Here is a 15,154-nt window from a genome sequence, read left to right on the forward strand (position 1 = left end):
ATCTGGGGACATGTGTGAAGTCAACCTCCAGGGCTCTGGGAGTGGAGCAGCTCCGGGCTGCAGGCCTGTCTGCTGCCCCACGACCTGGCCGTGCCCGTGGTTCCCTGGGGAAGCCAGCTCCCACCCAGCACAGGCTGGGCCCTCCAACCAGCCCTGCGGGGACTGCCCAGTGCCGTCTGGGGCACCACCTCTGTGTATTTGTCTGTCCCTCTGATCTGAGGACTCGGGTAAGGGAAGCCCTCTGGGGCGAGGGGAGGGGGGGCGCGCTCCAGGGGTTCTCAGAGCTCAGCAGCCCGGGGGGCCAAATCCCCGGGTTCATTCATCCACTCACCCACAAATCTTTCCAGAGTGCTTCCTGGGGGCCCGGGCACCGTTCCCAGCACAGACTGTCTTGGTAACAACAAAATAAGACAATCCTTGTCTTCTGTGTTGCTTGGGGCAGCAGACAAGACTCAGGTGAGCCGGGAGCGCCCTCCACCCATGGCACGTGGACCACCTTGAAGGCCATGGAGGGGCTGCCAGGAGGCCTCTCAAGGCCGCCCCCCCCCCCCCCCCCCCGCCCCGTGCAGGGGTCCGAGAGCAAGTCCGGGTGGCCCAGACCGCGAACCTGCTTCTGGGTTGACTTTGCTCCCCTGACACGGGCCCACACCCACTGGCTCTGAGCTCCTGGGAGAGGCAGGGAGCCCCTGCCCGTGCCCGTGAGTCACGAGTGTAAAGTACGCCCAGGGCCTTGGCAGGACCATCTGTGCAAGGGTAAAGGTGTCATCAGGTGAACACTGAGAAATGTTGCTTTCCCACAGCCCCTGAGATAAAAGGTAACAGCCTCCCAGCTCAGCCTTTTGTCGCGGGCAGGGGTGGGAGCTGCAGGTCCCGGGGCTGCAAGGCAGTGGCGTGTGTGTGAGCGCGCGTGTGCGTGTGCACATGTGTGCATGTGTGTGAGTGTGCGCGCGCGTGGCCTTCCTGCAGCTGTCCCCCCACCGCACCCACCGCACCCACCGCCTCTGGCGCGCCGCCCCCGCCCCTGGCCGGCCGAGTGCGCCCCCAGGCCTCTGCGCTGCCTTCCCGCTCCCCCAGCGCCGGGAGGCGACCCCTGGCGCGCCCCGGGTTCAAAGGCCCCGCGCGGCGGCCCCAGCCCCTCCGGGGGGCGGGGAGGCGAGGGGGTGGTGCGGGCGCCAGAAAAGCCCGAGCCCACAGCCGGCCCCGCGCAGGGATGGGCAGCGCGCTCTCAAGTGTGTGACCGCCGCCGCCAACTCCCGGCCGGGCCGGGGACGCAGCGAGCGAGCGCCGGCCTCGGAGCCCGCAGCTGGAGGGCGAGGCCGCTGTGCCGGGCCCAGCGCCCTTTCTCGGCCGCCGGCGTCCGTGCTCCCGGCCCGGTGCCCGATCGGGGTTCATGGAGCCGGGGCTGTGGCTCCTCTTCGGGCTCACAGTGACCTCCGCCGCAGGTAAGCAGGCGGGGCGGCGCGCCACTCCCGGCGCGAGCGCACACAAAAGGACCCTGGGATGGGGGCGCGGGGAAGGGTGCATCGTGGGGCGCAATCTCTTGCCTGGGCTCTCCACCCCTGGAGGCGCCTGGGGGTGTGGGCTGGTGGCGGGCGGAGGGGGCGCGGACAGAAACGGAGCGCCAGCTACCCCGGGGGGCTCTGGGGGTTGCAGTCCACCGTCAAGCCAAAGATGGGGCTGGCTGGGTGGACTTGGTGAATTTTTCATGAAGTTGGGAACTTTTCAAAAAAGTTTGCAAATTCTTCAGAAACTGTGCCAAAATGATTGCAAAGCTCTCAACGGGTGCAAATACCTTTGCAGACTTTGCAGAAAGGGAAACTGGCTTGCATGCTTTTCACCCAGTGCACACAGAACTTGCAGTGTTTTCTCAAACTGTGCGCATAGCTTTGCAAACTTTCCAGAACTCATGGCAGAGTTTGGAGACTTCACAGAAAGTGCAACTAGCTTGCAGTCTTCGCAGAAAGTTTGGTTGTCCCCTTCCCCCAGGTTTTCGGGAATGGTAGGTGTATGTGTGGGGGGATTTCTGCTCGCTCAGGAGCTCAGGAGCCCCTCAATCTGCCTTCTGCAGGACTGGTGCCTCGCCCCCAGCCTGGGGACGCTGGCAGGAGCGGCATGCCCGGGCCCCCCACTGCAGCCCGATCTGAGGGGGACATCGAGGAGACTGTGGCCATGACTGCAGTGCAGGGTCTGAGTCCCAGACGCCCTGCGCAGGAGCAGAAACCAGGTCGGTTTGGGGAGCAGGCATCCAAGGGGGGTCCTGAGCACCGCCGCGCGAGGCGCTGTACATGCTTCACCTACAAGGACAAGGAGTGTGTCTACTACTGCCACCTGGACATCATCTGGATCAACACTCCTGAGTGAGTCAGCCCGGCCCTGGGTGGCGGGAAGTGATGGGGAGGGCTGGCCGCATCTCTGCTCCCAGAAGGCCTCATCCCATCCTGCCGGGTCAGCCGGGAGCCCACCCTCGCACAGCCTCGAGCTCTGGCTGGGGCCTCCTGCCAGCGTAGGCCTGGTCTGCCGGTCAGGGCTGTGCCTCCCATCCCCTCGAGGGCCTGGCCTGGGAGAAACCCAATCTCGGAGTTTCGGATCCGGTGGAAGGGGGAGCCCTCCTGCCAAGAGAAGTGAGCTGGCCAGAGGGATTAGACACCTGAGAAGTCCTTCTTCGATGGAGGAAAGTTATCTCCTGCCCCAGGGGATGAGTGCCCCCCCCCAACCCCTCCCCCGACCCTGCCAGGCTCCAAGGAGTTTCACATTCCTCGAGAGCAGCCTGCTGTCTGGAGAGTGCAGGGGTGAGCTGGGCAGAGCCTGGTGGAACCTTCCCAGGAAGGGTGAAATGCCACGGGGCCCAGGTTCCTTTCCTCCCTGGGTTGGAGTGCCCGCTGGTCCTGCCGCAGGCTGACCATCACCCACTGCCACCCACTGCCACCTTCTCCCCCAGATGACCTCTCCTCCGCCCTGCCAGCCCCTAAGATTCTTACTCCTACTGTAGGACCGAGGCCGGTGCCCCCGGGAGTCCTGGGGTTGGCCTTGCTGTAAAGCTTTCTTCCAAGGCCGCTGGGTGGAGAGAGCTGTGCCGTGGGAGGGTATGACAGTGTCCTCCACTCACGTCCTCCGTTGGGGACCCGCCCTTGGCGCACCCATCACTTCAGCCACCTCACCGACAGTAAAGAGGGTCTGACCTTGCTCTGGTTACCTGCCTTCTGGGCTTTGCCGTACCGAGCTCTGAACTCCGGGGCCTGGACCTGATGTCTCCGCGTTCCATTCCTCAGGGTGTTCTTGGGACCTGGCGGGACTCCTGCTGGTGCCCTCCTTGGGATTCTCCTAGAGGAGCTGGGGGTGCAGGAGAGCCTTTCGCTGGGGAAGGGCAACTTGACTGCTGTGTTTGGAGCCACCTTGATTCCGGTCCCCTTGTCTTCCTTCACCCCCAAACCTCTGAGCACACTGGGGGACAGCTTGGGTGGGCTCCCGTATGCACCTTGTTTCAGGAGCACCTGCAGAATGAGGGGCCGATGAGGGTATCCTCGAGGGGTCGAGCAGCTTTCAAATCAGGTGACAGGATCTAAGCACATCTGGGGTAGGTCTGGAAAGTGATCCCGAGATGCCAGAACGGCAGGCAGGACTGGCTCCATGGAACCACCTTGACCCTTGCTCAGGGTCCCAGGCTCCGAAGGAGCCGTGCTCCCGTTTAACAGTGTCTTGAAATTCTTAACACTTTTTGCACCAGACCCTGCGCACTGGTATTTTATCCTGGGCTCCCCACATGATGTAGCCGGTGCAGATACAGAGTTCACTCTCCAGGCTGTGTCTGCTGGGGCTCCAGCAAGCACTGTCAGCCCACACCCGGGAGGACGCAGCCTCGTCTTTGCCGGGAGGAAGAAAGCACTGTGCGGTGGGGAGGCGCCCCCCGATCGGCTTCTCTTCTCCGACAGTGGTCAGGGTCACCTCTTCTCGCAGCCCCCATCCCCCAGACACTTGTCCTTTCTGATTCCTACCCTCCTGGTGTTGCGATCTGACCAGCGTATCCAGAATTCAGGGCAGTCAGCACAGGGTTGAGTCTTGCCTTTGCTCGAGTCCCGAGCTGTGGCTATAGAAGAAGAAAGGAAAGCCAGCTGCACTCGGGACGGGGGCCTGGGACAGAGGAGTGAAGGACGGGAGGGAGGAGAGGGTTTGGAGATTACCCCCACTCTCTGCTTGTGGTCACGCTTCTGGCACCGGCTGGAGGACCGAGGGCTTGAGATGCACCAAGGGGCTCCACGTACACCCTCTGATCTGTGCGAAGCCCCCGCTCCTAATTCCACGTTGTCTTGTGTGAAGCCGTGGACCTCTGACTTCTCCCGGGGCAGCCGACGTGCTGACATCCCCCGCCCAGACAGCTTGATTGACCTCTTCCCCTCTTTTGTGACCCAGGTTCATCTTAAACACTAGGAAAGAAGGAGTAAAGATGGTGTTGAGAGTTCTGTGTACAACAAAAATGACAACAGCCAGACGAGCAGTGTGAAATTAGACAAGCAGAATGGTTTTCATAAGACAGATTTTTCCAGATGCTCTTTCTCTTTTCTTCCTCCCCTGCCCCGCTTGCCTCTCTGCTTCCCTTTCTTTCCTTCCTTCCCAAACTGGATAGATTTGTAGACAGGTCCATTTGCTATCTTGAAACATCTCGGACAAGACTGCACTGTGAGAAAATGGGCTCTAGGAGAAGGGAACGCGGGCCTCTGGAGAAGTGGAAGAGAATGAAACAGCCGAATTGGGTGGACGGGACAATAGTGGAGGGTGACGAGGTCTCCTCTGGGCTCCTGTCTGTTCCCATACCCGCTCCTGCTGCAGACCCTCCTGGTCTGTGGAAACTTCTCCAGCATGTAATCTGCGTTCAGGGTCTGCCGCTGGCCACGCCGGGAAGCGCGGGCTCTTGAACCTCATGCCTATGTGGAGAGGCTTGACTTTGGGTGATTTTTCAGCTCTTCATGTCTTTCTTCCTCCTGCCCATCCTTTCGTGTGACGACAGACCGCACAGCCCTACTCTACCTGGAGAGGACATCTGCAGGGCTACAGGCAGTCCTGGGAGTGTGGTCACTCGTGCTGCGTGTAAGGACCCGAAGGCTGCAGCTGGGACGCAAGGTACTGCCCAGAGCCTTCGTGCATCTTAGTGCAAAGTCAGCGTCCGGCGAGGGCTCCGGAGACCGGGCGGTCCCGAAGTATCTTCTGGGTGAGAGCTGAGGGTCTCTGGCTCCCTCACATCACAAGGCAGTGACCCATCTTCTAGACCTGAGGCTGCCCAGTCCTCTCTGCTGGCCGCCAGTGCGTCCTGGGCATTCGGGAGCGCCGGCTGACTCTTGGTGAGGTCGTACAGCTTGGAGGTTGTTCCTTGTCTCCCTGAGGTTCTGGTCTGCAGAGCTTTCTCCCAGAAACAAGGCTTCTTGTTTGAGGGTGAATGGATGTTCTCCAGAGGCCCGAACAGCCCAGCAGACCCATGTGGGAGTGTGGGTTTCTTCAGGGAAGTTGCCCGTGATTTCCACTGTGGCCTCCAGAAAGTCTGTGGTTCCAAAGGGGAACCAAATGCATCCTGGGCCTCTGGAGGTGGCTGAGGCCACAGCTGGTCTGTGGCACTGTTTTCATGACTTTCATGACTTTCTTTGGCCGTGTTAGGGAGCTCCCGCCCCTCCCCCCGGTCGCCCCCCTCTTGCCAACAGAAACAAAAACAAAACTGCCAATCAGAGAAAAAACACACCCGATCTTACGATCATGGAAAGTGTGCCAAGAATAAGATGCCAAGGGAGACGTCACGTTCACGTGCTTACACGCTTGTACACCTGGGACCATTCTCCATGAATGGTCCAGGAGTCACGGGAATTAGTTGGGGTCTCTGGAGAGACGGAACTCACAGGATGTTGTGCGTGTGCAGACGTGTGTGTAGATACACACACGCACGTACGTGCACAGCCCGTGATGTTGCAGCCTCGGCCCCGCAGGCGGAATTCCTCCCTCTTCAGGCACTGCAGGTTTTTCCCACGAGAGCCTTTGACGGATTAGACAAGGCCCACCCACATCACGGAGGGTAATCTGCTTTCCTCAAAGTCTTCTGCTTTAAATCTGAATACATGACCAGGAGTAATGTATTTCGGAAAAGAGTGATGGGGATGTTTGCCATCTCCGCTGTGGTGGAAACTCTGGGGTCTACAGGCCCCAAGGCGCCAGAGCCAGGCACCGCGCGGTGTCCTGACGGACAAGCTGAGCGGCCCGGTGAGCTGCCCCTGCTTTCAGCACCCCTGGGTGAGGCGTCAGTGCCAGTCCGGCTGGGATGGTGACCGCTCCAGATGGCCAACCTGCCCGCCGCGCTGGCTTCTTCAAAACGTGCCTCTTGGACTCAGTCCGGCAAGAATGACATTTGTTTTGGGTTCTTTTCCTCCCCAAAGAAGTAGAGTTTAAAAAAAAAAAAGGTACTTAAAAAAACATTGAAACTTGTATTTTAATGTATTTTGCCACAAAAAGGCAACAATACCAAAGATTCATCTTTGCCCCTGTTTGTTCAAGAAAGTAACATTCACATTTCCAAGAAGGGGCATTCCAAATGTTAGAATGTTCCAGTGAAGTGGGTGGATCCGGAACCCCTGCCTCCTGCTGATGCAAGGCCAGCGGTCCCCCCCCCCCACCCCGCACCCTGGGATCCCCCGGCCCGTAAGTCACGACCCGGAGCCCTGTTGCCAGAGACGCAGTTGCTCCAGCAGAGGGGCCGAGACTTTCCGGCCATCGTGAGACTCCGAGCGCTGTGAATGACGGTGACGATGATGCTGCTGGGCAGTGTGGATGCAGAGCGAAGACGTGTGATCTGGTGAGCACTCAGCATCGAGAAGACCGGACCATGGGGTAACCGTGCGGCCTCGGGGCGGAATGAACCCCCTGGGGCCAAGGCCAGGTCTGCCACGCCCCATTCTGTGGCCGGAGGGCGCCGGAGCGGAGGAAGTGCTTTCTGCAGGTCTGCTGAGGCCTCCTCCTGGGACCATCCTCCCGGGATCGCTTCTGGATCCTGGAGGGGCGCGGAGTCAGCTCGGTAGACGGTCAATTAGGTGCCCTTAGCGAAGGGTGCACGGAGCTGGGGTAAAGGTGCGCCGCCCCGGACCGCTGATAAGTAGATTGATAAGGACTCGCTGGCCAAAGGTCGGTCCAGGCTTGAAGAGACTTGGTCCCGCCCTTTCTGCCCCTCCTGTTTCCTATTACCCTGTTCTCCCCTTAGTAAATCATTGCAGTGCTTGGGGCTCGGTATTCTCTGTGGGCACTGGCCTGGGGCTCCCTCCAGGAGCAGGGCCGTGCGGGCAGCGTCAGTGTAATGAGCCATCAGCGTGGACCCTGTTTGTAGACGGTCTGTCTGCGTTCTCGTGGGCTCCTCGGCCTGAACACTAAGCCTTGGGGTTTATGGACGGAGGACCCTGTCCCGGGGCCTGGAGGAGACGCTGGGCACACTGGTTCACACCCGCTTGTGAGACGGACCCAGGAGAGAGGCAGCGGTTGGCCAGAAGGGACATGAGTTTGGACACAGGGTTCTGACCAAGGACGGTTTTGCTGGACTTCGTGAGTTTGTCTTCCCGGGCAACCATTTCTGTGTCCTTCAAAATCTGGTAAATGTTTAGATCCCGGCCTTGAGGTCAGGTAGCGTGTCTCCGAAGACACTTCACGGCAGGATAGGGCTTTAAAAATCGAGGGCCTTGAGGCTAAATTTCAGTTTGTTGGCGAGGTCGGCGCATGCCAGGTGACCCCACTGTAGGGGTCGCAGGGACCAAGAGCCCCCTTCTGTGTCCCGGGGTGGGTGTGAGGAGGCCAGGGGTGTGCAGGAGTGGAGACGAGGCGGGCCGAAACGCAGCCAGTCCCCACAACGAGAGAGAGTGACTTGAGGCGAGGGGCGGTTTGCTTTGTAGCAAGAAGGCTTGGAACGAAGGGCTTGACCCGGTGTGACCCCAGGGGGAGAAATTGGGTTTCTGCTAGATGAAAGGGACCTCACAGCTGGGAACTTGGCCTTAAATCTGAAGGCAGGTAAAAGGCTCTGACATCTCGGTGTGGTTTATTCCTCAAGAATTTAAAACAAAGGAAGCTGGGAGCAAGCGGCGCTTTCCTCCAGGAGGCCCCGCTGCTGCGCGGGAGCCTGGCCCGCTCTCTGCCGCAGCGCCGCGGCCGGCGGGACCCCCAGCACCTCAACTTGTACAGCTCCCGGCGCCCCGCAGAAGCACCGCGCGGCCTCCGGCACGGGGAGGCGGCCTGCTCGCTCTCTGCGTCATGTTTCCAATGACGAAATAGTTCCTTCAGCGGGGACACACGCACACTTCCCCTTACTGGGCCCGTCTTACCGTGAAGGAAGAGCCGCTTGTCGGGGGGCGTCGGAACGACCCTGGCGAGTGTTCCGCCCTCCTCAGCTTGCCAGCTGCGAGCCTGGGGGAGCCCCGAGGTTCTGGAGAACGTGTCTGAAGGCCGGGAGGCACAGACCTTCTCTTCTCTGGTGGTCTGCTCAGGACTGACTTGAACAGGACCCCTCAAGAGACAGTAACCTTGGAACAGGGCAGCCAGGGAGCCCCGTGCCTTGGCCCAGGAACTCGAAAAAATGAAACAGACTCATTTCAGGAGTCCACGAGGGGCACGGAGGCCAACCCGACAATGGGACGAGTGGCCCCGGGTGGGGACAGCCCCACCATGACGCGGGGAGCATAACTGCTCTGCCAAACGTCAGAAGCAGGCCAGCGAGAAAGCCGAGGTGTGTGTGTCTTTCTCGGACTGTTTTCCTTGGGTTTCTCTGTAGGGTCGAGGCTGGGGTGAGGCCCGGCAAACACACTGCCCCAGGTCCGGTCTTCAGGGATTTGCCCAAGAGTCCGTAGTCAAGATAAATGAATATTAATGCAATATTTTTTTAGTGCAGTATTTTTTTTTAAGATTTTATTTATTTATTTGACAGAGAGAGATCACAAGTAGACAGAGAGGCAGGCAGAGAGAGTGAGAGGGAGGCAGGCTCCCCGCCGAGCAGAGAGCCCGATGCGGGACTTGATCCCAGGACCCTGAGATCATGACCTGAGCCAAAGGCAGTGGCTTAACCCACTGAGCCACCCAGGCGCCCCTCGTGCAGTATTTTTTTAATTTAAAGCAGAAAATTCATCATCAACAAAACGTCAACATTAGTAATAAAGGCAGCGTCCCACACCGTGCGTGTCTGCCCCGTCTCCCTCACCATGCCCAGGTCCCAGCATCGGGTTCTTGTGTGGGGCTAAAGCCCGTATCGACGGGGACTCAAGTATTCTTAGTTTGAGGTGAGTGCTCAGTCCATCAGGGCTATCGCAAGGACAGGACCCAAGGACGCCAACAGCTAGATCCGAAAGAGAAGGAGTCTTTGTTCGAGTCGGGCTGTGAGCGTGCCTTTGTTCGGTAGCATTTGGTAAAAGTTCTGAATAGTTAGCAGGACTGTCTTCTCTTACTGCGGATTATTTCAAGGATGTAGGATGGTGTCTGTCGTGTCTTTTTTTATCCCTCTGCAAATTCCCCCCATCTTTAAAAAAAGTACCTGCTCCTTATTTATGGTCACTCATCCCACGGCTGGGAACTATTCTGAGCCACGTCTGTCTACAGCTTTGCATCAACTTCTAATGAGGCCAAGCCAGACAGACGTGGGGTTGCCTGCATTCGGCCTGGAATCCATTAGGGTCAAGGTGGGGGGAGCTGGGGAGAGAAACTCCAGCCTTACTCCCTCCCGGGCATGCGCGGGGGCCCCGCCAGATGGAGGGAATTCTCTGCGGTATTCCATTCCCCACATAGTGTTGGAGCTTGTTCCCCAACTTCTTGTTTGAGCCGTAGCTCGTAGCGATCGCAGGCCACCCCACAAACGTGGAGCATTTTTTCTCCGTTCCCCCTTTCTTGGACCCCTCGTGCCTCTGCATCCCCTTGAGTGGGCGTGGGCCCCTGTTCGGGAGGGATACACCTGTGTTCTAGAGGGAGCTGGCGCGCGGGAAAAAGTCTGTGGCTTGGGTGTTATTTTTAAGTTTGTTTATATGGTGATAGGCCATAGCCGTCTAGGCGGAAGCGTTACGAGTACAGGTGGTGATCCCCGGCGCCTTGGCCTTGGGGGGCAGGGACCCTGCCTTTCACTGCGGTTTTATTGCTGGAGTGAAGGGTGGCGCCCGCCCCAGCAGCCCTGCGGTTTGGAGACCTGGGGGCGCGGGGCTTTGAGAATCTCTAGGTAGAATACGGAGCTGGACAGACAGTTTCTGAGACCCAGCCTGCCCTTTCCTTCCCCAGGCCCAAAGGCAGGTGCTCCCTGGGGACTCGCACTGAGCTCATCTTCCATTTGGACTAGAAACCTGGGTCCGTCTCATGAAGCTTGTCTCCCCTCCAAGGACTTGGCCACTTGTTCAACCTCGTTTCTCCCTCATGCCCCAGGGGTGGCTTCCAGGAGCTCCTCGTTCTGCCCCCTCTGTCTCAAGACATCTCTCTAGGAAAACCCCTCTGAGATAGGCTAGCGGAGGGCAACAGGAGAAGTCCAAGAAGTCAGTACATATGGGAGATGGGGTGTGAACCAGAAGTAATGGCTAAATCGGACCTCACTCCTTTCTTCCTTCATTCATATGACACACAGTCACTGCTGAAATTCCGAGGCTTTCCTGAGCACCCCTACGTCAGCTGCCCTTGGGGTCCGGGCTTCTGCTTGGAAAGGTCCAGTGTTGCTGACCCCGGGGCATGAGAAGCAAGCCACACTCGCTGTACAGATGCAGAATCGACCCTCATTCTTGGCTCTGATTGGTGGGGCTCAGTGCTCACCATGGAACATGCCGTTGATTATGTCATATTCCCAAACAGCCAAGTCCTGGATAAATCCAAACTTTAAAAGATTTTTTCCCTTTGGTGGGGAAGTAGTCCCCCAAAAGTTAACCACCAACACACAGCCCATTGCTCACTTTCACGTTTCCAAATACCATAGGATCATTGGCTATTTTGGGGGCTGCGGGAAGGGGACGTTTCACATGGCTGGGTGGTGGGGTGAGCAGTCGCTGCCTTGGGGTCTTCCAACTTTAAGACACATGGCTTTTCTGCAGTGGAAGCAAAGCTGCACACTCCCAGTTCCCTTTACGTTGTTTGTGAGCGTGAGGTTTGCAGAGTCGGCCTTGGAACCGGAGAGCGCGTGTGTTATTTTCTGCTTGTATAACAAGGTCGCTGAGGAGCTGTATTTCCTGGCCTGTTTTCTTTCCTGGAGGCTGTAAGGGCCCCCTGTGGGTTGTCTGGCGTGAGGCCTGGCTCGCCGCAGACTTGCACAAGCATTTGAGGAGTGGACAAGGAATAGTTCACGGGAGGGTATGACTTCTGAGCTGGTGAGCCGGTCTGGGGCTGGGCTCTGAGCATCTTCGGACGGAGCAGAGTGCGTGGGATGCTCACTTTCACCTGCCCAAAGGACAGGATGATCCAAAGCAAACATTTCACAGGGGCACACCTGGGAAGGAAGGACTCCAGCCGGCTTCCGTTGCTGAGTTTTGTCCTGATTCGGAAGCCCCCCCCCCCCCACTTTGTGTTTCGTTTCAATGAAGAAAATCTCCCCTCATCCCCAGCAGCTGGAGACGCTCTGGGTTTTGCTATTAAATCCGAGAGGTTACGGTCACTTTGGTCTCAGGAAAGTGAGTTCCGGAGCAGCTAGCCATCACTGGTCACAAGCCGCAGAACACCTAGTCTAGCTCCCATGGCATCAGAGATGTTTATGGGGAGGACGCGGACCGAGAGGAAGAAGCCGCCTCAGCAGCTGGAGAGGAGCCGGGACTGGGGACCCCAGAGCCCAGACGGACGGACGGGGCAGGGTGAGGCACGGGGCAAAGAGCTTTTTCTGGATGTTGGGTTGCCTTGCTCAGGCGTCTTGGGAGAGACGGGGTCTCACATGCCCAGCTGGGGTCACCTGGTGAGTCCTTAGACAGTAGCTGGTGAGGCACATGGATGGAGGGGAAGGATCATTCCCCAAGGAAAAGGCAGCGCTCGGATCCCAGGAGACAAAAGCGACCAACGTTGGCCTCAGGCTCTAGAGAATTCTATTGGTCTTGGGCACTAGAAAATTCTGGGCTTTCAAGTCCTTGGAGAGGGGTGCTCCCCTCTCTGAGCTGGTGCCTCTGGCCTCCTGGCCTTCGTGCTTAGCACATGCGTCAGCTGCCTGTGGCAGTGAGTCGTGTAGGCGTGTCTGTCTCTACACGACTCACTGCCACAGGCACGCCCTGCGGGCAGTGACCCCCTTCTGTCGTAGCGGTCAAAACAGAGCTCTCACCTGACACTTCTTTCCCGTTAAGGGGACAAAGGCTGTGAGTGAAGGTGAGGCCAACTCGGCACACTTTCTTCCTCACCCAAGAGGCCGTTTCTCCGCTCCGGAGAGCAGGTCGGTGATGCCTGCCACAGAAGGAATTTAATAAAGTCTGAAACGGAGCTGTCATCGGAAAGAGCGCAGGGCTTGAGAAGTTGTTTGTCACGGGAGCGGTGGCAGGCATCGATGGCCGCTGGGGCCCGTCTGCCTGCGGGATGGTCCTTTCTGTCCCCTTCTGTTATAGGGTCGGCCAGCACTGAGAGGGGCAGGGGCTGGGGCAAAGCGGAGTGTTCCTGCCGCATCTGTGACTTGGGTGCTCCCTCCGGACGATCGTTGCCGTGTTGGAGAGCGGGGCTGGTGTGAGCATAGCCCCCACTTACTCCGGAGAAGCTGCAAGTTGGGACGTTTGTGGGAAATTTTCAAGTTAAACAACATCAACAACTCTCTGTTGATTGGGTGAAACCCATAAAATGCGAATTTGCTCACCCCTATAGTAGCTTAGAACTGTGTGTGTGGAGGCCCACCTGTCTTGTTCCTGGGCGTTCCCCCAGAGTCTGGTCCCCTACCTGCACATCGAAAAGCACTGGGCAGAGACTTGCAGCATGCCTCTCATTAGGGGGCGCGGCGGAGGGGGTGGGGATAAAAACTGGGTTTTCAATGACAGTTTGCTGAACTTTCTGGAGAAACGAGAACTTGACCAGTGAGTCTCCTTTGGCTGCTTCTGGCCGGCCTTGGTGGACGTCGGCATCTCTCCTTTAAACTTGAGGTATAGAAGCCAGTTCTCTGATCAGAAAGATGAAGGTGATTAATTCATTTATGAACAGCCAACACTGAACTTAAAAACAAAATCTTAAAAAAAAAAAGCCAACTTGCCTTATTTAAAAGCTGGTTGCAGAGAGAAGTCGAGTGCTGTGAGTGGGATTTGCAGATGAAGAGTGAATACGGGGGATCTGGAAGTTTCGTATTTAATAACATTTATAGATGACACTTGGGGAAGGCGGTAAAGAAGGATCGCTGTGATAAATAAGACTGTAGCCGTCTCTGATCAATCCTGAGTGTCCATAGGCTGAGGCACGGTTTACTACACAGACACACAACGCTAGACGCCGCATATGTAGGTAGGCTGGAAGGCCGCGTTGTTTTGTCTAAGAGCATTTGGATTGATCTTCTCATCTGCTTCTCTTTTCTGTGGAGCTCTGTGTTGTAGCCGGAACGTGAACAGACGCGAGAGCGGCCTACTTTTTACCAAGAATCGCATCCACCAAGCCCTGCTGTTCAACAGTAGTTGTACCGACTGGCCGGAGAGCGGGCTGGTCCCGGGTTCTCCGTGGATTTGACTTCATTTTCATAGTTCCACTGTTAGGTCACTTCCAGTTCTCATTAAAACAGGAGAAAGGGCACCAAGATACACCAAGTCCAAGGGCTTCTTAGGGAGGCCGTGCAGCTAGAGCAGCCTGGAGGAAGCGCGGCAGAGGACCGCCTTGCTCTGACTCCTTTCTTGGTCGTGCCTCTGACATGCAGGCCGCTGGCCAGTGGACGGCGCTTTCCTGCCCCAGGACAACTCCCGGGAAATCCCAGACCAATGACACAACAATGAGAGCTATCGCTAATTTACTGCTAGCCCCTCCCTAACTGTTTACAGGCAGTCTGTCCTAGATCAGGACCCTGTCCAGAGCGGGAGTGACCCTCCCGTAAAGGGCTTTACAGCCTAACAATGGAATCGCCCGCTCACCTTTCTCTGTGCACCTTGCACAAACCTGTGGACATTGGCTTGTAATGTTTCCTTTCCCTGATTTCATAGCCCAGTATTACACGAACTCCTGAATTCCTTTCTGTCTCCCCATCACACTTAGAATAGTGCTGGACACATACACATATGTACGTATGTGTGGGATCTTGGCAGATGTTGGGGATTCTTTTTTTTTTTTTTCCATTTTATTTATTTTTTCAGCGTAACAGTATTCATTGTTTTTGCACAACACCCAGTGCTCCATGCAAAACGTGCCCTCCCCATTACCCACCACCTGTTCCCCCAACCTCCCACCCCTGACCCTTCAAAACCCTCAGGTGATGTTGGGGATTCTTATGCGTTTCGTGGTTCTTGAACGTCTCAGGTTGGAAAGAATCTAGTCTTACAGTCCAGACCATCTCACGATTACTACCCATTCTTCAGTCAGCAGCCTTCATTTGCTCAGTCTTGCGTGGGCTCCACAGCAGGTAAAAAGATGAAGACCAGCCCTCTGCTCTTGAGGAGGGGTGACTCACAGTGACTTCCAGACAGTGGAGTCCCCTGCCCTGGGCCCCGTGTGTTCGAGGGCTGCCTCTGATCCTCTTCTGGCCATGTCTCCCACTCTGTGGGACTAAAAGTATACCCCTTCTAGACCGAGTCTCTGGTGTCTGGGATCCTGGAGTCCTTTACCCAAATGTCCCTGAGCCCACTCCCAGGGCCTGTGCAGGTAGGTGTCTTCCAGAATCTGACACCAAGGGACAGAACAGGGCTCCAGACAGATCCCAAAGTCCACAGGGTGGCCAAGGGGTGGATGAGGCCCCCTTGGTGTAGGACAGAGTGGGACGGAAGACAGGGTGCTCAGCCTCCTTGGGCGACCATGTTCCAACACCGAACTCCGTGGAGCCCCAGGAATCTAAATTCACGCCCCGACTTCCAAGGTGTTTGGAAGCCATATTTGTTCAGGTAGGCAGCGGGAACGGTCTTATTTAAGAGGTTATTTAAGACCTTTGAACTGTTGGCCCATGGATGGTGGGCCTCATTGGGCTGGAGCCCTGTTAGAGGTAGGCTCTTGCGTAGTCTGGGCCACCTCTAAGCCCTCCAGCTGCCGGCTTCCATCCTCCCCCACCCCC

At 57.3% G+C, this 15,154-nt stretch overlaps 1 protein-coding gene across 12 annotated transcripts in view; it reads left to right on the forward strand.

The window, feature by feature from the left end:
• The first annotated feature begins 754 nt into the window (after positions 1-754).
• Positions 755-15,154, forward strand: part of EDN3 (endothelin 3) — a 71,829-nt gene continuing 57,429 nt past the window's right edge. For 9 of the 12 annotated variants that reach the window (XR_006815267.1, XR_006815269.1, XR_006815268.1 and 6 more), the window contains exons 1-2: positions 822-1,442; positions 2,069-2,357. Coding sequence is in view for 5 of the 12 variants with exons in the window: in XM_045980317.1 (XP_045836273.1) it covers positions 1,391-1,442; positions 2,069-2,357 (341 nt within the window). In the remaining 7 variants the exon portion in view is untranslated. The other 3 variants (XR_006815272.1, XR_006815273.1, XM_045980316.1) reach the window with 3 other exon arrangements.

This window comes from Meles meles, chromosome 16, assembly GCF_922984935.1.
Source record: "Meles meles chromosome 16, mMelMel3.1 paternal haplotype, whole genome shotgun sequence".
In the NCBI taxonomy this organism is placed as follows: Eukaryota; Metazoa; Chordata; class Mammalia; order Carnivora; family Mustelidae; genus Meles; species Meles meles.